At 46.2% G+C, this 24,540-nt stretch overlaps 2 protein-coding genes across 6 annotated transcripts in view; both read left to right on the top strand.

The window, feature by feature from the left end:
- Positions 1-5,670: 5,670 nt before the first annotated feature.
- GGCT (gamma-glutamylcyclotransferase) lies at positions 5,671-15,138 on the top strand. Its single transcript, XM_083825056.1, has 4 exons — positions 5,671-5,828; positions 10,957-11,102; positions 11,826-11,961; positions 13,715-15,138. The coding sequence occupies exons 1-4, from the start codon at positions 5,733-5,735 to the stop codon at positions 13,862-13,864; spliced, it is 528 nt and encodes a 175-aa protein (XP_083681182.1). The 5' UTR covers positions 5,671-5,732; the 3' UTR covers positions 13,865-15,138.
- Positions 15,139-15,596: 458 nt separating this feature from the next.
- Positions 15,597-24,540, top strand: part of NOD1 (nucleotide binding oligomerization domain containing 1) — a 37,554-nt gene continuing 28,610 nt past the window's right edge. For 2 of the 5 annotated variants that reach the window (XR_014580057.1, XM_083825054.1), the window contains exons 1-3: positions 20,394-20,510; positions 22,097-22,435; positions 24,298-24,472. Coding sequence is in view for 3 of the 5 variants with exons in the window: in XM_083825054.1 (XP_083681180.1) it covers positions 22,220-22,435; positions 24,298-24,472 (391 nt within the window). In the remaining 2 variants the exon portion in view is untranslated. Of the gene's footprint in view, positions 15,675-15,737; positions 18,924-18,975; positions 20,511-22,096; positions 22,436-24,297; positions 24,473-24,540 lie in introns of those variants that run through there. The other 3 variants (XR_014580058.1, XM_083825052.1, XM_083825053.1) reach the window with 3 other exon arrangements.

Genomic DNA, 24,540 nt, shown 5'->3' with positions numbered 1-24,540 from the left:
GGATGAGAAAAAAGCAAACATACACTGCACTGTAAATAATAATAAATAGTAACTATAATAAAAATGAAATGGACATTAAATAGCAGGGCTGCCTAAAGACAGCAGAACAGAGCCCTTTCATTCACCACTCTGCATTCAACAGTCATCTCACTCATGGAAAAAAAAAATAGTACTCAACAGGCTGCAGAGACAACCTGCTGGGTGTTTGGTGAGACAGAAGTCTCAGCTGGAGAAGGACACCAATGCAAACTGGTCCTCTGAAGGGATAGCCACGTCTGCGGTGGGAGATGCCCAGCACCACAGAAATGCCATGCTAACAAAATCCTCCTTGATGCAGCAAAACCACAGGACTTCAGTAAGAAGGGAAACTATCTTGACAAAATCTCCTGCAATCATTTGCTTTGTCTCACAAGAGAATTGTTTTCATTCAAAGCAGCTTTACAATGAGAGAAGTAAAACAATCGGTAACAGGAGAAAAGCCAGATTTTGAATTTATTTGCCCAAAGATGAGCAGAAATTCAACTTCAGGCGGTTCCCACTGTACACTTGTATACAAGGGATAAAAATTAGGCTCCAGGTACAGCCTGCACAGTAAAACCCAGCATTTTTCCTTTGAAATCTGATGTAATGTTTGGCAAGATTTTCAAACTGGTTGCTGAAGTCACACCTGCAAGTGCCTGCAGTACTGTGAGCGGAGCAGATGCACTCACAAGCCAAACCGACTACAGCCAGCTGCATGCCGTGACTGTGCCCACTGGCATCTGTTTGCAAAAGCTCTCTCCCCCTTTTCACATCTCCAGATTTCATGCATGTCAAATTGTTAGCATTTTTATTTTTAAATAGATCCCATATGTTTTGCCCCTACAAGAGTTAGATGGGACTCGAGAAGCTCATCACGGTCCGTCTGCACAAACCTGGGTCCCAGGAGGTCCACGCTAAAGCCAAGGCAGAGATTCACATCCTCCTCTTCCCAGTGTATGATCAAGAGGGGGGAGCTGCACGGCTCTCCTTTCCCTGTACACCTTCCTCCACCCCAAATGGCACAGACCAAATGGCAGAGACATCGCAGGACTACACTGAGGGTGAAGCAGCCAGGGAGAGCTCCAGGCTGCCTCAGGAAGGGCCCCAAACTCACTTTGGCACTGGCCCGAGCTCAAAAACAAGGCAGGTGGATACATGCACAGACACAGGCACTTTAACAGCTCATCGCTCCTAAATGACTGCACGTGCTATTTGCAGAAACATGTGAAAACAGAACTGCAAAATGAATGATGGATATTCCCCTGGTCAGAACGCTGTGGGCCAGTGGCTGTTCTGTCGGAGAGGGCAGGGTGGGAGGCCAGGTTTGCACAGGATTTCATGGCCCCTGCTTTGTAGGGAAAGAAGCAGCGCAGCAACACCACAGCACATTGTAAAAGTGTTTGCATTCATTTGCATGAACGTGAAATCTCTGCGGACCCCCCCCCAGACCTTGCACACTGCATCAAGAAACTACCATCAGCTGCAACTCTCTCGGTACCATTTCCACAAAATACTAATTGCAGAGCGCATCCTGCTAGGGCTTCGTGGGGAGGAGGAGAGAAAAGCCGTGGGGAGGACTGCACAAGTGGCTCATTTGCATCGGTTGCCCTTATTATTCCTCCAAGTTCTTTCTTTTTCTTGGGTATTAATTAAAGCTCATGCAGTGACAGGGAGGGAGGCACACTGAATGACTGCCACATGCTTCGGCAGGTTTAACTCATCCCACTACAAAACCTTTTTTCCAGATCCCTAAATCCTATGTAGGATATGAGAATGCTGAGGAATAAACTGTGTCTAGGGATAAAAATATGATGGGAGAAAAAAACATGTTTTCGTTGTACAAATAACCCCGCTGATCTCCCCCTGGGACAATGCACAAACCGCAGCGTGCATCCAGAGCTTTCCCCTGCACCCAGCCCTTGGGAGCCTCCCAAATACGAGGCGTGCTGCTGACTGCCTACTGTGCGAAGGTTTTGTGTCTGCAGCAAAGGGAAACAATGGCTCCCAATTGTTTGGGGCTTCTGACAGGTTAACACGGGGCTCGCATCAGCTGCTCTGACAGCCCTGGCACTGGTTTACCTTCAAAAAGCAGGGTTTATTTTAACACCCTGCTCTCTGTGAGGTCTTGAACCAGCAGAAGTGTAAAATGTAGCACAACCATCAGAGCCCTGAAGGCCTCTCTCAAATTCTGACAGGAAAAATCCTTCCACCCACCTCCATTTTTTGTGTTTTTTATTTTTTGTCAGTTGGGAACATGGTTTCAAGCCAAGGTCTGCCCGCAGTGCCCAAGCATTCTATGTATGCACTGCCATGTATGTACCTCATGGATGTACCTCAGTGGGAAAGGTGCAGTTATGAGGCCGCACCTCGAGTACTGTGTTCAGCTTTGGGCCCCTCACTACAAGAAGGACATCAAGGCCCTGGAGCATGTCCAGAGTAGGGCTACGAAGCTGGTGAAGGGCCTGGAGCACAAGTCCTGTGAGGAGCGGCTGAGGGAACTGGGGTTGTTTAGTCTGGAGAAGAGAAGGCTCAGGGGAGACCTTATTGCTGTCTACAACTACCTGAAAGGAAGGTGTGGGGAGCTGGGGGTCGGCCTCTTCTTGCAGATAACCAGTGATAGGACTAGAGTGGATGGCCTCAAGTTGCATAAGAGGAGGTTCAAGTTGGAAGTCAGGCGACATTTCTTCTCAGAAAGAGCAGCCAGGCATTGGGACGGGTTGCCCAGGGAGGTGGTGGAGTCACCGTCTCTGGGGGTGTTGTTGGAAAGGTTAGACCTGGAGCTTAGGGACATGGTTTAGTGGGCGACATTGGTAGAATGATGGTTGGACCAGATGATCTTGGAGGTCTTCTCCAACCTTCATGATTCTATCATAGGCTTGCAAAGCTTTCTCTCCAGGCCTAGCTCCCTTTTCTCCTGTGCTGCCTCGCCATCAGCGCAGCCACACTGCTAATGAGTTGCACCCAGTCACAACCTACGCTGCACCACCTCCTGGTGCTGTGGTGAGAAGATACAGAAAATTCAGAGGCTAATTCCTAGTGAGCATGAGCTCTGTATTTATATGCTTGGATCAGCCAGGAAAACTTAGTTGTTGTGATGGTAGGCTTCAGAGTTAACATTCCCTCTTTAAAGTGTTTTGCATGCTAGGGAGGCCTAATTTCTATGAGCTGCTCAGTGCTCTGCATTAGATGTTGATGATCTCAGAGCAGACAATGCACATTTGGGTGCTCTATCAATAATAATTTTAAGAAAGCTTTTAAGAAAAAGAAAGTTTTAATAAAAATTATTAAAAGCTTAAATTTGTTTAAATGTTTGGGGTGTCTTTAACGCTCTGTTGGGAGATGAGGTTTATATTTTCCAGCTAGTTTAAAACTAAAGCTTACTGTTACTCTCATGGGGAAAAAACATTGTCCCACACCCTCAGTGTTGGCCCTTCCAGTTCAGCTCTGCCATCCATCACCCTTATGAATAGCGGACAGGCTAAACATGATGTTTCCAAGCTGCTGTGGGCTGTGCTGGGGAAGAAATGGGTTTCAGAAGTGCAAATTGATCGACTCATTCAATTAATTAAAAATTAAACACTATAAATCTGGGGTTTACTTCAATAGCATTAGAATTAGCAGTATGTTATATCTGGAATAGGCAAGATCAACTTATACCATGCACAACAAAAATCTACTCCTGCCACTGCTCCTTCACTCTAGAGCAGGCTCAATATTCATTACATACTATAAAAAATGGAAACCTCAATAGGCCTCATTTGAAAATGCATTCTTGAGTGATTAAATACTTAGAATTGCAAGTGGCAGTGTTTTAAATTGATTTTCCCTCTGTATGTTTGACTGTAATTTTGCTAACCGTGCATAAATCCAGCCATAAGCTCAGGGACAGCCTCCTCATTTGTCAGTCATCTCACTTTGTAACATTCGCGCTTAGATTTGAATAGCATTAAAAAGCATGCAAGATTTAGGATAAAACAGTTTCTCCTCGTTCAAAATATATATGCTACTTGAATAAAAAAAATCATAGAAATCGTTGTTGAAACTAGGTGTTGGGAAAATAGAATTTTTGTACAGAATTTCAGAAGTTTCAATAACTTTAAAAGTGTTATGAAAAGCTGGTGGTTTGTTGTGTTGTTTTTTTTTTTTTTAATTTTTTTGGAAGATCATTTTGAGATTAAAAAGTGTAAATTGCTACATGCATCACTACAATTCCTACGCCAGATTTTCAGTTTAGAAAATGATGCCAATGCTGGCTCACAAGCAACAGCTCAGAGCAAAACCGAAGGGGTTGTTCAGCAAGCACTGGCGTGTGGGGAACCTGCCATCCTCCAGGGGCATTCCCCGAGGCAGAAGGACCATGGGATGGATGAAGCCAGGAGGCTCACAGCAAGCTCCTCCAGCGGGACGCATGCTGTCCCACTGCTGCACTCACATGGCAGCCTTTTCTGAAGGATGGGCATCACAGCCATCTCTGCCTATTTTCTTGAATCTAGTAGAAAATGAGTAAATTTGAAACCCCTTTGCATTCTGTCATCTCTGGTTGAAATCAGCATTGCTGATGCTACTGGCAGAAAAGAGGCAGGCTTCTCCATGCAGAGTTCAGAGTTGTGTAAGCATTTCCCTGGGGATAGTGGACTAAAAGGAGATTCCAAAACATATTTCCAAAAGACACGTTCAGCTACCAGCTGTCCTAAGGACCGAGACTGAAGAAGCCTTGCTTTGCCATCCTACAACCTAGGTCACAAATGAACACTATGGCTCTCTCTGGCCCTAAAATACTTCACAGAATCATAATCACAGTATGGTTTGGGTTGGAAGGGACCTTGAAGATCACCCAGTTCCAACCCCCTGCCATGGGCAGGGACACCTCCCACCAGACCAGGTTGCCCAAAGCCCCATCCAGCCTGGCCTTGCACACCTTCAGGGACGGGGCATCCACAGCTTCTCTGGGCAACCTGTGCCAGTTCCTCACCACCCTCTGAGTAAAGATATTTTTTTTCTTTCTGATATCTAATCCAAATCTACCCTCTTTTAGTTCATTATTCCTTGTCACATCACTACACTCCCTGGGATAAGTCCCTCCTCAGCTGTCCTGTAGCCCCCTTTAGGTACTGGAAGACCACTATAAGATCTCCCTGGAGCCTCCTCTTCTCCTGGCTGAACAACCCCAACCCACTCAGCCTGCCCATATAGGAGAGAAGCTCCAGCTCTGATCATCCTTGTGCCCTCCTCTGGACTTGTTCTATCAAGTCCGTGTCCTTCTTGTGCTGGGGCCCCAGAGCTGAACGCAGGGCTCCAAGTGTACTTATCCCTATTTAATCCTACTTAGGGGAAAAAAAATAAATGGAAAACTGACGGACAGGAAGGATCAGAACCTCACTTTTAATTCAACGCATTTAATGACGAATTATAATTTCCCGACACCTCCCACAGGTTACTCCTGCAGCCCCCCCCCCGCAAGCACCGCCCCAAGATGGCGGCGCCCCCTCCCCTGCCAGCCCACCGCGACGTCACCCCCGCGCCACCCCTCCCCGCCGGCCGACGGCCGCCGCGACGCCAGCACGGCGCGCGGGCGGGCAGCCAATAGCGGGGCCGGGCTGCCCTTAAGTGGGCGTGGCTACCGCGAAAAGTAGGCGTGGTTAAGGGAAAGTGGGCGTGGCTACAGCGAAAACGGGCGTGGTCTAGGCGCGGGGGGCGCGTCCCGCGGCGCGATGGAGGCGCTGTACTTCGCGTACGGCAGCAACCTGCTGCGGGAGCGCCTGCTGCTCGGCACCGCCGCCGCGCCCTGCGGCACCGCGCGGCTGCAGGTGCGGGAGGGGACCCGGACCCGGACCCCGGGCCTCGGAACGGCGCGGGGGAGGAGGAGGAGAAGGGCCCGTCCGGGTGCCCGGGGGGGGTGGGTGGGGTCGTCATGGGGTTTCGGGGTTGTTTCGGGGGTTTTAGTTGGAGCCGGAGCCTTCCTGCGCCCTGGCTGTGCCGCTTCCCTCCTGCCAGCTATCTAACATCAGTATGTTTATGCCTGGCTATCGGCTCTTCAGGAGGGACAGGCAGCACAGAAGGGGTGGTGGCGTGGCTCTCTACATTAGAGAATCTTTTGATGTTGTGGAACTCCAGGCTGGGAATGATAAGGTTGAATCCCTGTGGGTTAGGATCCGCGGGAAGGCCGGCAAGGCTAGCATCCTGGTGGGGGTCTGTTATAGACCGCCGAACCAGGATGAGGAGACGGATGAGGAGTTTTATAGGCAACTGACAGAAGTTGCAAAATCGTCGGCGCTTGTCCTCGTGGGGGACTTCAACTTCCCGGACATATCCTGGAAACACAACACGGCACAGAGAAAGCAGTCTAGGAGGTTTCTGGAGAGCGTGGGAGATAGCTTCCTGACGCAGCTGGTCAGTGAACCTACCAGGGGTGGTGCCCCGCTAGACCTTCTCTTCACAAACAGAGAAGGACTGGTGGGAGATGTGGTGGTCGGAAGCTGTCTGGGGCAGAGTGACCACGAAATGGTAGAGTTCTCTATTCTTGGCGAGGCCAGGAAGGGGACCAGTAAAACTGCTGTCTTGGACTTCCGGAGGGCTGACTTTGAGCTGCTCAGGACGCTGGTTGGCCGAGTCCCTTGGGAGGCGGTTCTGAAGGGCAGAGGAGTCCAGGAAGGCTGGGCGCTCCTCAAGAAGGAAATCGTGATGGCACAGGGGCGGTCCGTCCCCACGTGCCCAAAGATGAGCCGGCGTGGAAGAAGACCGGCCTGGCTCAACAGAGAGTTGCGGCTGGAGCTTAGCAGAAAAAAGAGGGTTTATAATCTTTGGAAAAAAGGGCGGGCCACTGAGGAGGACTACAAGGATGTAGCGAGGCTGTGCAGGGAGAAAATTAGAAAGGCCAAAGCTCATCTGGAGCTCAATCTGGCTACTGCCGTTAAAGACAACAAAAAATCCTTTTACAAATACATCAACGCGAAACGGAGGACTAGGGAGAATCTCCATCCTTTACTGGATGCGAGGGGAAACCTAGTTACTAAGGATGAGGAAAAGGCTGAGGTGCTTAATGCCGCCTTTGCCTCAGTCTTTAGCGGCAATACCGGTTGTTCTCCGGACACCCAGTGCCCTGAGCTGGTGGAAGGGGATGGGGAGCTGGATGTGGCCTTCGCTATCCATGAGGAAATGGTTGGCGACCTGCTACGGAGCTTGGATGTGCGCAAGTCGATGGGGCCGGTTGGGATCCACCCAAGGGTACTGAGAGAACTGACGGAGGAGCTGGCCGAGCCGCTTTCCATCATTTATCGGCAGTCCTGGCTATCGGGGGAGGTCCCGGTTGACTGGCGGCTAGCCAATGTGACGCCCATCTATAAGAAGGGCCGGAGGGCAGACCCGGGGAACTATAGGCCTGTCAGTTTGACCTCAGTGCCGGGGAAGCTCATGGAGCAGATTATCTTGAGGGTCATCACGCGGCACTTGCAGGGCAAGCAGGCGATCAGGCCCAGTCAGCATGGGTTTATGAAAGGCAGGTCCTGCTTGACGAACCTGATCTCCTTCTATGACCAAGTGACGCGCTTGGTGGATGAGGGAAAGGCTGTGGACGTGGTCTACCTTGACCTCAGTAAGGCTTTTGACACCGTTCCCCACAACATTCTCCTCGAGAAACTGGCTGCTCGGGGCTTGGACTGGCGTACGCTTCGCTGGGTTAGAAACTGGCTGGATGGCCGGGCCCAGAGAGTTGTGGTGAATGGAGTCAAATCTGGTTGGAGGCCGGTCACTAGTGGAGTCCCCCAGGGCTCGGTACTGGGGCCGGTCCTCTTTAATATCTTTATCGATGATCTGGATGAGGGCATCCAGTGCACCCTCAGTAAGTTTGCAGACGACACCAAGCTAAGTGCGTGTGTCGATCTGCTCAAGGGCAGGAAGGCTCTGCAGGAGGATCTGGATAGGCTGGAGCGATGGGCTGAGGTCAACTGCATGAAGTTCAACAAGGCCAAGTGCCGGGTCCTGCACCTGGGCTGCAACAACCCCAAGCAGAGCTACAGGCTGGGAGATGAGTGGCTGGAAAGCTGCCTGGCCGAGAAGGACCTGGGAGTATTGGTGGATAGTCGGCTGAATATGAGCCAGCAGTGTGCTCAGGTGGCCAAGAAGGCCAACGGCATCCTGGCCTGTATAAGAAGCAGTGTGGCCAGCAGGTCGAGGGAAGTGATTGTGCCCCTGTACTCGGCTCTGGTGAGGCTGCACCTCGAGTACTGTGTTCAGTTTTGGGCCCCTCGCTACAGGAAGGACATGGACGTGCTCGAGCGAGTCCAGAGAAGGGCGACCAAGCTTGTGAGGGGTCTGGAGAACAAGTCTTACGAGGAGCGGCTGAGGGAGCTGGGCTTGTTCAGCCTGGAGAAGAGGAGGCTCAGGGGCGACCTCATCGCTCTCTACAGTTACCTGAAAGGAGGCTGTAGAGAGGTGGGGGTTGGTCTATTCTCCCACGTGCCTAGTGACAGGACGAGGGGGAATGGGCTAAAGTTGCGACAGGGGAGTTTTAGGTTGGATGTTAGGAAGTACTTCTTTACCGAAAGGGTTATTAAGCATTGGAACGGGCTGCCCAGGGAGGTGGTGGAGTCACCATCCCTGGAGGTCTTTAAAAGACGTTTAGATGTAGAGCTTAGGGATATGGTTTAGTGGAGTACTTAGTGTTAGGTCGGAGGTTGGACTCGATGATCTTGAGGTCTCTTCCAACCTAGAGAAATCTGTGAATGTCAGCCTGGCTTTGACGGGCAGCAGTACCTGCCCGTGGTCTGGGTTTGATAAGGGCCCGGAACCCCGAGCATGTGGCCGTCAGGGTGTTGGTGAACGGCTGGAACGGCCCCTGGGGGAGCGTCACCCTTAGGATGCCCCTCGAGGACTTCTTGGGGGTTGTGGGAGGGAGCTGGGGTTGTTCAGCCTGGAGAAGAGGAGGCTCAGGGGAGACCTCATCGCACTCTACAGGTACCTGAAAGGAGGCTGTAGAGAGGTGGGGGTTGGTCTATTCTCCCACGTGCCTGGTGACAGGACCAGGGGGAATGGGCTAAAGTTGTGCCAGGGGAGGTTTAGGTTGGATGTTAGGAAGAACTTCTTTACCGAAAGGGTTGTTAGGCACTGGAATAGGCTGCCCAGGGAGGTGGTGGAGTCACCATCCCTGGAGGTCTTTAAAAGACATTTAGATGTAGGGCTTAGTGATATGGTTTAGTGGAGGTCTTGTCAGTGTTAGGTCAGAGGTTGGACTTGGTGATCTTGGAGGTCTCTTCCAACCTAGGTGATTCTGTGATTCTCCTGGCAAGAAATGATCTGTGTTAGACAGCATATGAGCAAGTTCCAAAAACGTGTAATGAATAAGCTTCTTACCATCTCCCAGACAGATCAGTAAGCCCCCTAGAGCCAGCTATTCTCTGTCCTGGCTGGCAGCTGAGGCCTGATCCTGTCAAGCCCAAGGCACTTTCAGACACTGCTGGCACATCAAATGCACCGCGTGCCCAGCAGGATCGGACACAAAAGATGTGGAAAGCGCTTGGCCTCAAATGGAGGAAAAAACCCAACCCAGTGCTTCAGCTTTCCTGCTGGGTTTCACATGACTTTTGGGGTTCTCACAAGGAAGCTGCTGGAGAGCTCTCGGTCAGCCGCTGGCTTTTCTGTCAGACGTCTGGCGGTTTGTGACGTGCCTGCCGATGCCAGGGGGCTCCGGTCGGCTGCTTCAAGCTGGAAAATTGCTGGTAGTTGGCACTGAGGATGTGTGCAAAGGGTCAGATTGATTTCTAAGCTGCTCTAGGAGCATGTTGTCTTAATAACATGAAAAGAGGCTGCAAAGCCTCCGTTTTTTGTAAGCCTCCAGTTGCTCAATTTCTGCAGCCTTTTCCCATATGTGTTAGGGCACGTTACAAGAAGGTAACATCTCTGAAAGCAAATATATTAATATATACAGGCATGTATTTCAAATCAAAGTTTTCTTACAGCTTAAAAAGGGGGTGAACAGAAGTAAGCAAAGCCGTGAGCTTGTCTAGTTGTTTTTGTTGTTTTTTTTTGTTTGTTTTTGTTTTTTATAATAACTTCTGCCTTTGCCAGTTTTTTGGTTTGTTGTTGTTATCGATCAGGTAGTCTTCCTTAAGGCTTTTTTCTTCCCCTTCTCTATGGCTAGTGAAAGGTGTACAAATTGGAAGGGAAACTGGGCCTCTATGAAGTCGGATATGAAATTATACTGGAAAAAATGCAAGAACGAGTTATTGTATTTTGCCTATATGATAATATTTGGTATTGCTTACAGGAAAAAGAAATACTTGATTTTTAAAGCAATGTTTTGACTTGCAGCACTTGAATAAGCTTACTCAAAGAGGCATATACCCTGACTTAAAAATACCCAAAACTGTTCCGGTTGAGTGTTGAGATGCCATGTAACACTGGAAAATACACAGGATGGTATCATATGCCTGGGCACTTCTGTTAGCACGTGAGGAAAAAAATTACTGTTTTGGAGGCTTATCATTACTATTTTCCTGGACCCAGCACGGTAGCATTTATGTCTTATAACAGCACCAAAAGTTGTGAAGGAATGGGCACCAGGTAGGCATGTCTTTTGAGGAACGAGAAGAAGGCAGTAGTCAGTCCCCTCCTTCATGGCACACCTCAGACGGTGTTAGCTAACCTTTAGGTGGATGCAGGCCTCTGCAGACCAAGACTTCTACCAACACGGCTCTGCCAGACCTCTCTTCCCTTTGTCCCAAGGCTACAGTTTCTCTTGGGGGGGCGGAAGAGGCTGACATCAGCCCCGCATGAGCTGAAGCTGGATCAGATCCAGCCTACGTGAGTGTGAGTTCTTCCTTCCATGGCTCCAGCTGACTTTTTGTAGGCTCTGCTTTAGGTGCCCCCTTCTTGTCAAGAATAGCCAACAGCCCTTATTGTAAGTGGAAATTGATTTTTCTGCATTGGTTTCATTTGCAGGATTTTAAGCTCGATTTTGGCCATCATCAAGGCAGGACAAGTCCCGTCTGGCATGGAGGTACAGCTACCATTGTTCAGAGCCCTGGAGACGAAGTATGGGGACTAGTGTGGAAAATGAACACTAGCAATTTAAGTTCACTGGATAAGTAGGTGACTTAACTTTGCTGTCTTCTGTTACTTTAGAGAGCAATTCAAAAGTAGTAGTGTTGTTTGTTTGTTTGCTTTTTGTAAAAGGCAGTGTGGAAGCTTTTGCTGGGATCAAGACGACACTTTGGATTTTAATATGTGAATTCCCCTCTATAGTACATTTATTGGCTTCTAAAATATTTGAGTTTAAAATTGCCTTGTTTTCAAGCAAAAGCTAATTTAGTGGTTTCTTTTTTTTGCCTTTTGTAATGATAGCAGAATCATAGGCTATCCCAAGTTGGAAGGAATCCACAAGGATCATCGAGTCCAACTCCTGGCTCCACACAGGACTACTTATTAATTCTGATAATCTTGGTTGGGTTTCTCTTGTAGATTACAAGACTTGCACAGTACCTAATTCTCAAGCAATACTCTCTAGTCTTGCAAGCTAGCTGCCCTTTCTTAGTCATCTTTCTTCCATTGCTCAATCGATGAATAAGGAGTAGCACTTGCTTTTAGAAACTTATTTTTGGGTATGAAAGCAGTTAGCACAAAAAGTACTGGAATATGTTTTGCTTTAATTATTTTTCTATAAGTCATTTAACCATGAAGATCAGTGTTGTGTCCTGAATTCTGTCATGTTAAATGTATAGGTTTAATTGCACAGTTTGCTTGAAAGATGTAAGATGCCTGTTACCCATGCATCAGTTACTGGCCATGAAAGGAATCTATGTCCTTTGTAGGCAAGAAGGAGTTGAAGATGGAATTTATGTCCCAATAGAAGTTAACGTCCACACTCAAGCAGGAAAGGTTCTGACCTGTCGAAGCTACCAGATGAAGGACTATGTCCGTGGTCCCCCTTCTCCTCAGTATAAAAAGGTAGGCGTTGCTTCTGGAGAGAAAGAACAGAAATACATAATGCAGTACTTCTGTCCTGTTTAATAAGTACCTTATTTACAGTAGATAAAAGGCATGAGTAATTCTAATGTCAAGGTGTAACATAATCCTTGTGCAATCTACTAGTGTGACGATGCTTACTGAGGACTGCTAGCTCTTAAAGATCGACTAAATCAGTTTTATTTTCTGCTTTAGTTCTGCTTTACATGAAGCCTCTATTTAACTCATGAATTAGTTATGACTGACACCAGAATTTCTGAAGGATGTCAGCTCCTTTCCATATATGCAGCAACTCTCTGTTTGGGAATGAAAAATTAATGCACTCCACACAAAGTACAGAGGGAAGCTTCTGTGGGGAGAATACAGCACCTGGCTTGTAGTCCCAAGGACGCGGATTATTCCTATTGCCTTATAAGTTATCTTACTATCTTCTAATGCACAAGTCCATCTGCCTCTTTTTACCAGATGCATCATCAGTAGATCACAGGATTTCTAGCACCGCTGTAGGGCACTGCAGGGTCCTCACTTTGTGGCTGGTGAGGCAGAAGTGTTTCAACACTGCGACTCACTGACTCTACAGAGACACAGTACCCAGTCACAGAGCAGGCCTGACCTGCTTAGCCTGTGAGATCTGATGCGGGACTAGCCTCAGGTGGCATGACTGCATGTCTGGAATTGTGAATTGTCTGCACTTGCTAGCAACTGCAGACAGACATCGCTGTAACACGTAGACTTTTCCTACCAAAAGCAAAGAAACAGGGCTCGAGCCTATGAAATCCCGTGTTCCTCTCTCAACTCCCACAAATCAGCTTCCAGGAGCACAGCGAAGGCCTGCTGCTGCAGGATTTCTTAAGAGAAAGCTTGATTAGAAAGCAGGTGTTGCTGCTTTACAAGCCTCCCCCTTCCTTTCCTGCTTCCTGTCAAAACAGATCTTTAGGGCTTTTCAAGGAATTAATACGTGGAATCTGCTGCTGTATGTGAGCTCTCACTAGTATGCTGTGAGAGCAGGCTTCCAATATTGGCAACTTTATCTAGTTAAACATTCTCTCCTGCTGTTGCCAGGGTTGGTTTGTAGTTCTCTTTTTCTCCCCCCACCCTGCCCTGGCTTATTTGTTTAACCGAAGTTAACCAGACAAGAGGTCTAAAAATTTAGTACAGGTGACTGCATCTGCACACAGCGAGCTACATCCATCTACTGCAAGGTACTTTTTGTGGCAAAGTTTATCCCTTCCAGACACCACATCCTTGGATTTCCTGATTGTTGAATGTGTGAAAGAATACTTAACACTGGTGTCAGCTTTTAAAGTCTCTGTATTTATCTTTCTTCATTTCTATTTGGCAACTTGCTAGTGCCTCTTTCAAGCCTTGGCTCCTACAGCCTCCTCTTTTCCTCCCCCTGTCACTTAGGTTCTCTTGCACTAAAACTTGAGGGTTTTTGGTATGTAGAATGAAAGCTGCAGTAACAAACTCCAAGGAATCTGTTTTCCCTAAGCTAAGTATCTGTTTCTATTACTCCTATAACCTCTTTAGGTGTTCACTGTTGTGCTTTGGATTTGATCTGAATGACTGAATTAACAAGTTAATCATGTCTTGGGCACTTTGGTAGCATTTCAAAATCTTAGGGGTCTCCCTTGGTGGTACCTGTTTTTCTCTTGGTCCTTTCTGTATGACTAAATGTTTGGAGGGATCTCTCCCTCCTAACATTATTGACTTTTTTTTCCCCTTTTGACTATAGGTTATCTGCATGGGTGCAAAACAGAACGGCTTGCCAACTGAGTATCAAAAGAAGTTAGAAGCTATTGAAACTAATAACTATTCAGGACCAGTGCCAATCTTTGAAGAAATTGAAGCTGCTGTTAAAGCAAGTAAAACAAATTTTGCATAGAATACCTCTGCACCTGCTTGGCCATTCACCTTGATTTAGATCCTTCTCCTCACTGTGCTGATCAGCGGTTTCTTTATTTTTCAAGAAAAGATGAGTTTGCTGTGCATCTACAGTAAGCTGTTAGACATAATTTGCCATCTGAAGACAAACTGACATTGATAACATCTTCACTTTGTATTAGTATAGCTTAATTTACAAATATGCAAAAGCTTCAGCATGTACTTATCTTTCTGTAACTCTCATGGAGCTCTGCACAAAAACTTATGCTACGTGTCCTGTCTACAGACTTTTTTAAAAGAAAAAGGCCATCTTCATAGGTTTTGGCATCTGTTATCTTCTAAGGAATAAGGGCTGCAGGATCAGGCCCTTTGTTCTTAAGTAACCAAGAATTTCAAAGACTTACTAGAGTGTAAGGTAGACTCAACTCTAAAGCAATACTAAACTTTTTTCTTTGCTGCTGCTTGTAATGGTCTTAAAGCCCAACCTGTCTGAAGCTGTGGGGTTCACATTTACATGGTTAAAAATATTCCTCTTCTATTAACTATCTCCATGTTTTGAAGCGTTAGCCTGAAAGGCAGCTCACGCCTGAAGATTGCATTCAGTAAAGAATTTTATTCAAAGTGGAACAGCCTCCCTCTTTCTATGTCTAATAATCAACATAGGTGAACTAGTTAAGTACAACCAACAGATTTTAAATAAATCATTTTAGATATTTGAGGTTTTAAAAATTACTTTAACTGTCTTGTTACTTATCTAGGACTTGGTCTAAAGTCCAGAGAAATCAGCAAGACTTATGTGAATCCATCTTAGCACGTGTCATGGTTTTGTCTGTTAAATCACAGATTAACAGACTTTGCCTTTTTTTCCACAGCTGTGACAATTTCCTACAAAACTGGAAGCACTTGTAAGGTTTACAGTACTTAACCAATCTTTACGGTACTTGGCAACCCCTATAGTTAGTCTTAGGGGACAGGGAAAAACACAACCTGGAAGATGTGAAACAACTGAACCTTGTCGTATTTTCTGTACTGTAAGATATACTCAGTGTCACTGTGTGACTGCTTAGATGGAGAAATGAAAAAATAGTAAACTTACCATGTCTTCTCTGCTTATTTTGTTTTCTGTAAACTTCTGCCAGGGGTGTATAGTTGCTGTCCTGATGTCGTATGACTGTTGCTGGAGTTGCGCACCACAACTCCAGAGAAAAACATGATACTTTCTGTATTAACACTGTCTGGTCTGAGATTGGGGTAAATAAAATTGCAATTACCAAACCTCTCCCGTGCCTACTCAATGCATGATTCAATAATACGTGTCACTTATATAAGCTGGAGCTGACGATGTGGAACTGTAACTGACAATTTCATTCTCTTTGCACTTTTAATGAGTGAAATTGCAGTATACGGGGTAAAAGTGCGTGAACACAAGCGGCTCAGCTCCTCGATGCCACAACTGCTTATTTTGCTTTGTCCTTACCAGGCTCCTTGGGCGCTTTTGAGGGGGTATTTTACTGTTGCAAGAAGCAAAGGGAAAGTAAACACCTGGAGGGAGCTGATGAGGGATACTTTATGCCTGATGCTGAGGAAAAGAGGGGAAGCCCGGAGGGGCGGTGAAGGCCTCCTCCCTCTCTGAGGTACCGGAGGGAGGAAGGCATGGCAGTGGCTGTGAGGGAGAAGCAGCCTCCGGCCATGGCTGTGCGGGGAGGAGCCGCTTCTGGCCGGGGAGGGGGCACCGTGTGCGGGGCGGGAGCGGGCCGGGGGCGGGGGAAGCACCGCTCCTCCCTGCCTGCCCTCCGTCCCGTCTCGCCGCGGTGAGTGCAGGGGACGGGGCGGCCGGGACGGATCGCGAAGGGGGCGCCGCGCCGCCGGCGGCATCGCTCCCTCCCCGCGCCCCCTGTGGGGGCGGCCGCCATGTCGCGGCGGGAGGGGTGGGCGGCGGGGCAGGGGTCGCAGCCGGGAGGGGGTTTAAGGAAAGAAATCGGAGTTACTGCTGCAAGACTGTGAGGCGTCCCAGGGCCGTGTTGTGGCTTTCCTGGGGGGAACGGGCTGCGAGCCCTCGTCCTGAGGGCAGCGCGGCGGGAGGATGCCTTCACGGCGTCGCTCGCCTCGGCGGGGCACGGCCCCGCCTCGCCTGGTCCTTGAGCGAGGGGGGAAATAAGTAGAAAAACGTTTATTTGTCGCAAAGCTGCCCGAAGAGCCGTTTGTGTGCGCTGACTCACGCAGGAGTCATTTAGGCCTCGGTGCCTAATTTTGCCAATTGACGCAAAAAATAGCCAAAAACGAGCGGGAGAGGTGGGAGCTGTTCACCGCAGCACGCGGGGCTGGCGCTTCGTGGCTGTGGCGAGGGCATGGCGGGAGGGTGGTGGTGGTCTTCCACGCCCGCACCTTGCTGTTGGAGCACTGAACAGTGCCTGACCACGACCTCTGAGCAGCCCACACACAAGATCCCGTCCTGCCGGAGTGATGGATGTACAGGCACGACGGAGCAGAGATCTTCAGTGGGTGCAGTGCCCGTAACCAGCCCGGCTTGCTGCTGACAACTGCAACAAGTCTTGGGGAGTAGAAGTAGGAGAGTCGTGAGGTTCAGCCAGTTACACCTTCTGTTATAGACCTCACTGCAAGTTGAACGCGAAAACAGCAAATAATAGTAGAAAAGCAGTTCAGGTTTTTAAATATATTAGTAAATTGTTCCCCTTCTCCTCCACTGAAAAAAAAATATATATATATCTCCAAGATTTTTCTGAGTGAAGGCTATTCCTTTGCCTTTTAATCGTGGCTCCTTCTTATTTATTAAATGTTTTCCTGAAGCATACCATAAAGCAGTTATCAGATAAAATCTTTTTAAAAAACCACATAAAATCTTTTTGACAAGGACTTGGTAACAGGGACTCCAAGCCTGGTAGGTAAAGCTCCATTTGTTTAAAAGTGTGCTATTGGGAAATACAGCAGCAAAACCTGTGAAGGATATGAATATTCTTTAAAAGGTTCTGCCTTTTAAGCAAAAGCTTGTCAGGTTACTAGATGGAGGTAGAAATTATTTCTTACGTGTTCTTTATTACCTGTTGCTCTTCAAACAGCTGGAGATGGCAACAAAAGCTTCCACTAATAGTCAAAGGGTAAAGAGGGGGGGAAAATCACTGAAAGGTGCTGATCTCAGTGACCCCAGAGCAGTGCAAAACCACAAGAATTATAATGGATTTACACCACTGTGATGTTGATGTATGGCTCCCAGGACATTTATTGATATTCTGTAGCATTGGTTATGATAGTTACACAGAGATTATAAATGGGAGTATGATTAACGTGTTTTAACTCATAGATACAGAATATCATTTTAGGATCAGTACAGGGACTCTGCAACCTCTAGAAACGCACCATTTGTGCTATAAAAATAAAGGGTAGTTTTTCTTACCTCTGGGAAATAAATAAATTGCATCACTTCTAATCAAAACATGCAGACTTTTCATGTAGTATACGTGCCCATTTGCTTCTAACATCTGCACATTTTTACTGTTCTTGTACTGCGTAAAATTGTTAAGTTCTTTTAAAGGCGAGGTGACAATCAGAAACAACTCTGAAATTAATGCTGTGTGGAAATAAGTTCTTGGTTAGTTGCTGTGTTCGAAAAAGTTGTAGCACACATGAAATAAGATGTGGATAAGCAGTCTGTTTTCTGTTTCTCCCAGTGGTAGCAAATACTTGAGTTTGGACTGGCCTGACTGAGCCAAGATTACTGTTATTAATGAAAAAGCATGTCAGGATCTCCAGTTCTCCCTTAGCTTTAATGACCCAGCGGTAGGATGGTGAGCACTTGTAAGATAGCTTTTCTCAGGAGGCAAATCTGACCTGAAGACACAAAGGGCTCAGATTTTCTTGTGAAAGGGGGCACTATTTTCATAGAGCCACCTCCTAAGAGTAATTGCGCTTTGAATACTACAAAATAGTCATTTTGATAACTACAGAAGAAACTTGCTGTTGACTGAGTTTTCAGCTCTTCAGAAATATACTTGTCTGGTCTTAAATTTGCTGCCTCGAAGGACAGCTTTTAATTAGTTTCTTGTGTTGGCTTTGCTGCTTCTTCCTACACAATCTCCTTGGGAGCAATGAGCTCGATGAGGAGTTAATTCTTTAGTTTACCCAGATGTGGAATTCTTTTTCGCTATTCTTTATGACCCTTCAGCCCCTTTATCTACAGTGTTTACATTGAGTAAGACCTTTTTGTGATAAATGTTGGTGCTACCAGTAAAACAGAATACTCTTTGCTGCCAGAGGACTTGCGGCATTGGAAATTGAACAGGCACAGCAGTTTTGTTAGAAGGAAAGCAGGCAATCTTAGTGAAAAGAGGATATGAGAAGGGCAGGGCCAGGAAATATAACTATATATGCTTGTGCAATGCCGAGAGTTTAAATAGAGGGAAGTCAGAAGAGCCAGTAAATAAAGTGCCAATACCTTCTCTCGGAAGCTATCAGCACTGCTGCAGGTTATTGACATAGATTACATAAAACTTTGCTGTAAGCACTGATACTTTTGCTGTACCTCTTACTATGACGAATTTCATTTCCCTTTTTCATTTCCTTCTTTATTCCTGGCCTGATCCCCATCTTGCTTCCTCTTTGTTACTCTCAGTTTTGCAGGCTTGTGATAAGGATCCCTTGCTAGTGTTGCTATTGCTTCTAACATCCCTTCAGTCCCCACTGATGCTTCATTTGGCCAAGACTGTCTTCTGTCTCATTTGCCTTTGCAGTTGATGGGTTGATCACTCTGCTCTCTGGCTCCTTTTAATTCCTGATAGTCTGTTTTCTGTCCTCTTCGCTTGGCTGAAGCTGTTCTCCTCAAAGAGACTAACTTAATTTCCACTATGGCATCGTTGGCAGCCTCTTGAGTAAACCTTTATTTTTTCTTTTTCCCATCAGGAACAAGAAGGCCATTCTGTTCCCAGATACGAAGCTTTGCCCCATGTGTGTCTGTCTCCTTGTCTCCCCATACCAGGCTCCTGCTTTGCCCTGGTATCACTGTCCTTGCCTCTCTCCCTTCCTCCTTAGGTGGTCTGCTGATTCAGGTACTTGTTAGAGCTGGCAAATCTTTCAATTTCTCCCCACGTATATGCCCTTTGTACAAACCTCAGTGCTCATGTTCAGCTGTTGCTGTTAGAATCTGTGTTAGATCTCTCTTTACTGTAACTTAGTGATACCCTAAAAAGGATTGTAAGAAGCTCAGGGTGGCTTTTAGGAATGATTTTATTCATTAGGCCTTTCAGAAATGGAATGGCTGTTAAATGAGGCAGTGGTTCTCAACAGAGGATGTTTTCAGACGTTGGTCGGTGCACGGAGGTGTCCCCATATTAATGTACGCCTCAGCCTTTTCTTCCAGCATCCCTATGACTGATGCACAGGAATTGGACCCAGCAGCTGGAGTGCCTGAGATAAGAAAGAAAACACTATACACGCTCCATGGACTAACAAGTGATTGTTTTCAACATACATTTCTAAGCCACATAAGCGTTTCCCTTTAAACATGCTAGCTGTGTAAGCTAGCATTATAAAACTAACAGAACCTTGTAAGAGGAGACTCAGTATGTTGTAACCCTGTGATCCATCACTCAAAGAGGCCATTGTAAAGCACCGTGGAAGCTGGGACTCTTTCCAGAAAGAGATGACAGACTTGCAGATAAGTCTGATACCTCATAATGTCAACACGTTGGTCTCCTGCTTCAAAAAACCTGAAGCTAGCAAAGCAGAATTGTGTATGTCCGAATCCTATGGACAGTTTTTCTGAAAGAATAAGCACATTCCCACACTGGCAAGGACTTGTAGGTGCTGCTGCACCTAAAAGTGCTACTGTAAAACATTTTTGTGTTTGCTTTAGTCTGGGTAGGACCTGAAGTTTCCTCATGTAGCACTTTGTTACAAACATGCAGGTACCTGCCTTGCTGTTAACTGCATGTGCCAGGAGATAGGTCTGTTCCAACACCACTTCAGGCGCTCAGCTCTTCATCTGGCGTGACATTTTCTTTGTCTGGGGATGGTGGAAATTTTCCATTTTCTTTACTGAAAGATACTGGTGAAAGTTACTGTTTTCTCCAATACTGTCTTTTTTTTTTTTTTTTAATCTTGAACTTAATATTCCTACAGAAAATATCAGTGAGTACGTCATCATGCGCGGATTTAATATTGCCAGCTCTAGCTTCCCTGTTCTGCCTTTGTGCTTTTTCTCCCTTTCTCCCCTGATGCTTGCCTTCACCGTAAATACTTTTCTGATTCCTCTCCACTGTCTTGCAATTCACTCTATGTGAAAGGGAATGTGCTTTCTCATGCAGCATACCAATGCCAACCCCTTCTAATAGCAACCATGTTCTTTACTGACGTAGACTCACTCAAATGAGGGGCAGGCATATTTGAGACCGTCTGATCTTTCCATATTTTCCATGTTCTTGTCTTTTTGCTGTGTTTTTTTTTTTTTCCTTACTTTCTTTGTAGATGGGTCTGAAAGAGTAAAGAAAATATTTCTGTTTATTTTGTACCCGTGGCAGCACTTGGTTCAGTGTTACAGGTTCCTGGATGTTTGCCTCAGTCCTCACAAACTAGGAAGAAAACGGGCATTAGGATAACGTGGTCCTAGAGCAACCAAAGCCAGCAGGAAATGTTGGGTAGGTGCAGTGTCCTGAGAGAAAAGTGTTAGTGTTTCTGTTGCCTGTGTTTTAAAGGTGACTCTATCTCTTTAACTGAAAGCTTGCAAAAGCTTTAGAGGAAATGATGTTTTCAACATTGTTTGGTCTTCATGATAGAGTTCATTTCTGAAATGTGTTTTCTTAAACAAAGGGATGTGCCAGCATGGCTTCTAGGAAGCTGAGTGACTCAGAAGTCAGCCACTCGATCTGGTGGGTCATGTGCATGGTGCAATGAAAGGTTGATTTGTCTGAATAGATGCAGTCACTCACTCGTGGTAAGAAAGCCAGCTCACTTGGTCACATCGCGTTTGGTTGAAAGAGTTCTGCAGTTCTGGAGTTGGCTGCGATCCCGAACGGTTGTGCCGGGGATTTGCCTGCTCTCAGCCTCTGGGGGGCTCATCTGTGCAGGTCAGCAACCACGCGTTACAACCTCTTGAAATCGGAGGAGCTAGGCTGTTTGGTGCTGAAACGTGGTGTTTTACACCGCATCTTTCCCCAGCACCAAGGAGGAGAAGCTACGCTGATGCAGACTGCAGCTTCTGGTATGGAACCCCACAGAAGTGAGGTCGTGCCAGTAGCAGCTCACCTGGACGGATCTGGGACCTGGAAGAAGGCCTCGGCTGTTCCTTGTCAGGGGGGTGCTGGGGACCATTCGGAAAGTTTGCCAGCGCCATCCTGGGAAATCATGGGAATTCTGAAACTGCGAAGCTGGCACCTTTACAGAGTTGTCGAGGAAGGACTTTGTGCTTTGTTTTTGTCGATATGTCTATAATCAGCATCTAAGAACATTCTTCCAAATATCCCTTGACCTGCTGAAGCAGCAGTACTTTTTCCTCTGTTACTGAAATTCCTAGAAATTCCTGTCAATCGTGCAAATTCTCATTGTCTGTGTGGAGATCATTTGGTCGTGATCTTGCAAAGTATCTCCTTTTTGCAAGGGAAATTGTGTGTACAAGGTCCATGGCTAAACAGTAGCTAAATGGACTGCCTCTCAAACCTGCCCTGAAGCTGAACGCTTCTCCTTCCTTTAGCTAGGACTGTCAGAGAGTTCACAAGGCCTCACTTAGGAGGACAGTTCCCCTACTGGCAAAATTTTACACAGAGACTTTTGTTGTAACCGAAAACAAAGGGAGTTGCTACTATAAATTAATTCTTCCTACAGAATTAATTGCTATGAAATATAATTTTATTCCCTTTATTTCCTTGTCGAGCTGTGTTTGGACAGATGCCCTGCTTTGTCTATTGAAACACGAAAAGCTAATAAAAATATTCAATTATGCACGAAGAACAGGCAGTTAACAAAGCAGATGCAAGTGTTGTTGTTTGAGGCAAGCTGCAGTGAAGTATTTATATTACAGGGGAGATTGCCTGCAGTAGTTAATTTTTTTTTTCCAAAAACTGAACAAATGATTGGAAGTACGTGAGGAAGATATTAGGTTGGGTTTTTTGGATAAAATTGTCAGTGGTGTTTTGCAGAAGATGTAGTTATTCTTTGATGGCTACTTGAGGGATGTATCTGCCCAGGATAACGTTTAAATTGAGGCTCTTTGCAATTACTTTTACAGGCTCAGTAACGTGAAGGAGAGATCGCCTGTTTCCTTGAAGCTAACCCCAAGCTGACACTTCACTACAGACAAACAGTTTGTCAAAGATGAGGCTAGACGGAGCAGCTTCTTGCTGTCTCAACTATGGAAGGCCAACTCTGTGCTAACTTGGAGATTTCTGTGGAAAAACCTCCAGGAACAAGCCCTCCGTCCTTCATTGCTTTGCTGAAGATATACCGAGAGCTTCTGGTCAGTAAAATCCGAAACACGCAGTGTTTGATTGACAACTTGATTAACAATGAGTACTTCTCCACCGAGGACGCCGAGATTGTTGTTCAATTTCCAACTCAAGCAGATAAGGTATTATTTTTATTTCACTAGCCAACTTGAACGTTCTGTTACTTTCAACTTTACTGTTGGGTTTTATGGGCTTGATGTCTTTCCCAGTCTTTGTTATTTTGGAGACTCCCCACCCCATTCCTTCTGGACAAGCATATCTACCACATCTCTTTCCAGCACTGCTGGCACTGCTTGTAAGCCTGATGGCAGCTGCAAAAGCAAGCAGGTTGATAATTGCTGCTCTGTGTCCCCAGCTGCAGCTTTGTCCTCAGATACGGAGGTGACCACAGTGGCCGTCAGAGTGTAGCTTGCTGCACACAAGCCTTCATTATAATGTAGAGTATTGCAAGAAAAATCTACTTCAGGACGCCATGGGACAGATCAGCCTGCTCTACAGGAGGAGATGGAAATTAAATATTATTTTAGAAGCTCATCATTGCGTGTTGTCCACGTGCACACCCTCCCTTCTCTTTAAAGACTTACGGACATTGTAAACATTTGTCTGTAAAATTGATACATCCTGGCACGTTGGGGTTTGGAATTCATCTGTGGGCATCAGTAGCAAAAATTAATTTCTGTTCTTTTGATAGGAGAAGATCATCAGATGTGCACAGTTGCTCTTTGCATCGTGACCCAAAACAAGCTCTTCATTCCCTGACCAGTCATGCAGCTTCAGAATAGTATCACAACTAGGGGCAGGCAAACCATAAAGAATTCAGAGACCTTGGACTTAACTAACAGTGCAGATTTTCATAAAATAATCATTCTTGCTGGCGAGCTGAAACGCTAACACAGTGCTCACTGTGTGTAAGGTCAAAGCTGAATAAATGCACACTGTACGATCATCTCCATTTCTTTTTGTTCAGCATAATATACATGATTGTTGTAACAAAGCTGAGGGGGAGGCCGTGCATCAGGACTCTAAGCAGAGACAGGGAGCAGGCCACAATAGTAAGTGAACTGGACTCTGTGGGAGCCTGTCTGGAAGGGTTAAAATTGTTTTTTAGAGCATACAAATTGTCAAAAAAATGCCGTGCTTTTGCTGTGTCCCTGTAACTCACCCTGCTTTATGCTCACAGGAGGCCATAGTCTCTAGAAACCCTTTGCTTTAGAACTGAATTCTTGATTCATTCTCAGCAAGAAGAGGATCCAAACATTCAAATTGGGCCCCAAAATGATTGCTCTGTCCTGAGGAGGATTCGGTACTGGGGTTGCCTTGTACTGGTTGCACAGAGATCAGGCTCTGGTTTGCCTTTGGAAGGATTCGCCTTGAGCTGCTCCAGACACTGTTTGGTAGCCATTAGTTTCAATAACAGTTGCAGGCAACAAGTAAATTGTACAGAGATAGCTTGCTGTATTGGCTTGCTGTGTTAAAAGAAAGAATTGTAGGTTTTTTGGATCTGCATTAAGATCCAGAGAGAGTTTCTGCCTGCCCCACTGTGGATCTAGCAGGATCCAGAGGTAAATCTAAATGTGAGTGGAATATATACAAATCAGAGGGATGAATTTAGGTCACTGAGAAAACCCCTCCATCTTTTTTGTTTTAACCAGCCTGGGATTTAAAATATACTCAGCCAGGCTGAGCTAATCCTTCAGATTCCCTATTGAGGAGAAGTATTTATCCACGTTGTTTTTTTTAGCATATGATTTAGCTACAAGTCAGGACCTTAATCTGCAGAGCTGACTTTCTTGCAACATCCAAATACAAGCAGTAAGTGAGGTTTTTGATGGTTGAAATTCAGAGCTAGATTTTGAATTCAAGTTCTTTAAGCATCAGTTTTGATTTTAGTATCTTGTTCCAGTCCAAAAGGGATCCTAAAACAGTCCAGCAGTGTAACAGTTATCACTATGCATCAATGATATTTCACGTGTTGTTTCTTCAGGTTCGCAAAATCCTAGACTTGGTTCAAAGCAAGGGAGAAGAAGTTTCAGAATATTTCATCCGTGTCCTACAGAAAGTCACTGATGCTTACTATGAACTTCAGCCTTGGCTGGATGAAATAGGTTACGAGCCTTCAGAGAATATTTGTAGCAGACCTGTGGTAAACACAGATCCAGGTAAGGCCATGCATCTATATCCCTTTCGTTAGACTTGCCCCACTGTGTAGGAAGCTCTAACCAGGTGA

This window comes from Anser anser (genome assembly GCF_964211835.1).
Source record: "Anser anser genome assembly, chromosome: 2".
Taxonomy (NCBI): Eukaryota; Metazoa; Chordata; class Aves; order Anseriformes; family Anatidae; genus Anser; species Anser anser.
The sequence above is the reverse complement of the archived record's forward strand: the minus strand, read 5'-3'. Positions and strand labels throughout refer to the sequence as shown.

Bases quoted from the DNA above. Each gene is read 5' to 3' on its own strand.
- GGCT (XM_083825056.1), top strand. From the start codon at position 5,733: ATGGAGGCGCTGTACTTCGCGTACGGCAGCAACCTGCTGCGGGAGCGC. The intron at 5,829-10,956 runs GTGCGGGAGGGG...TTTCATTTGCAG, and splicing joins GCGGCACCGCGCGGCTGCAG to GATTTTAAGCTCGATTTTGG. The intron at 11,103-11,825 runs GTAGGTGACTTA...TGTCCTTTGTAG, and splicing joins AATTTAAGTTCACTGGATAA to GCAAGAAGGAGTTGAAGATG.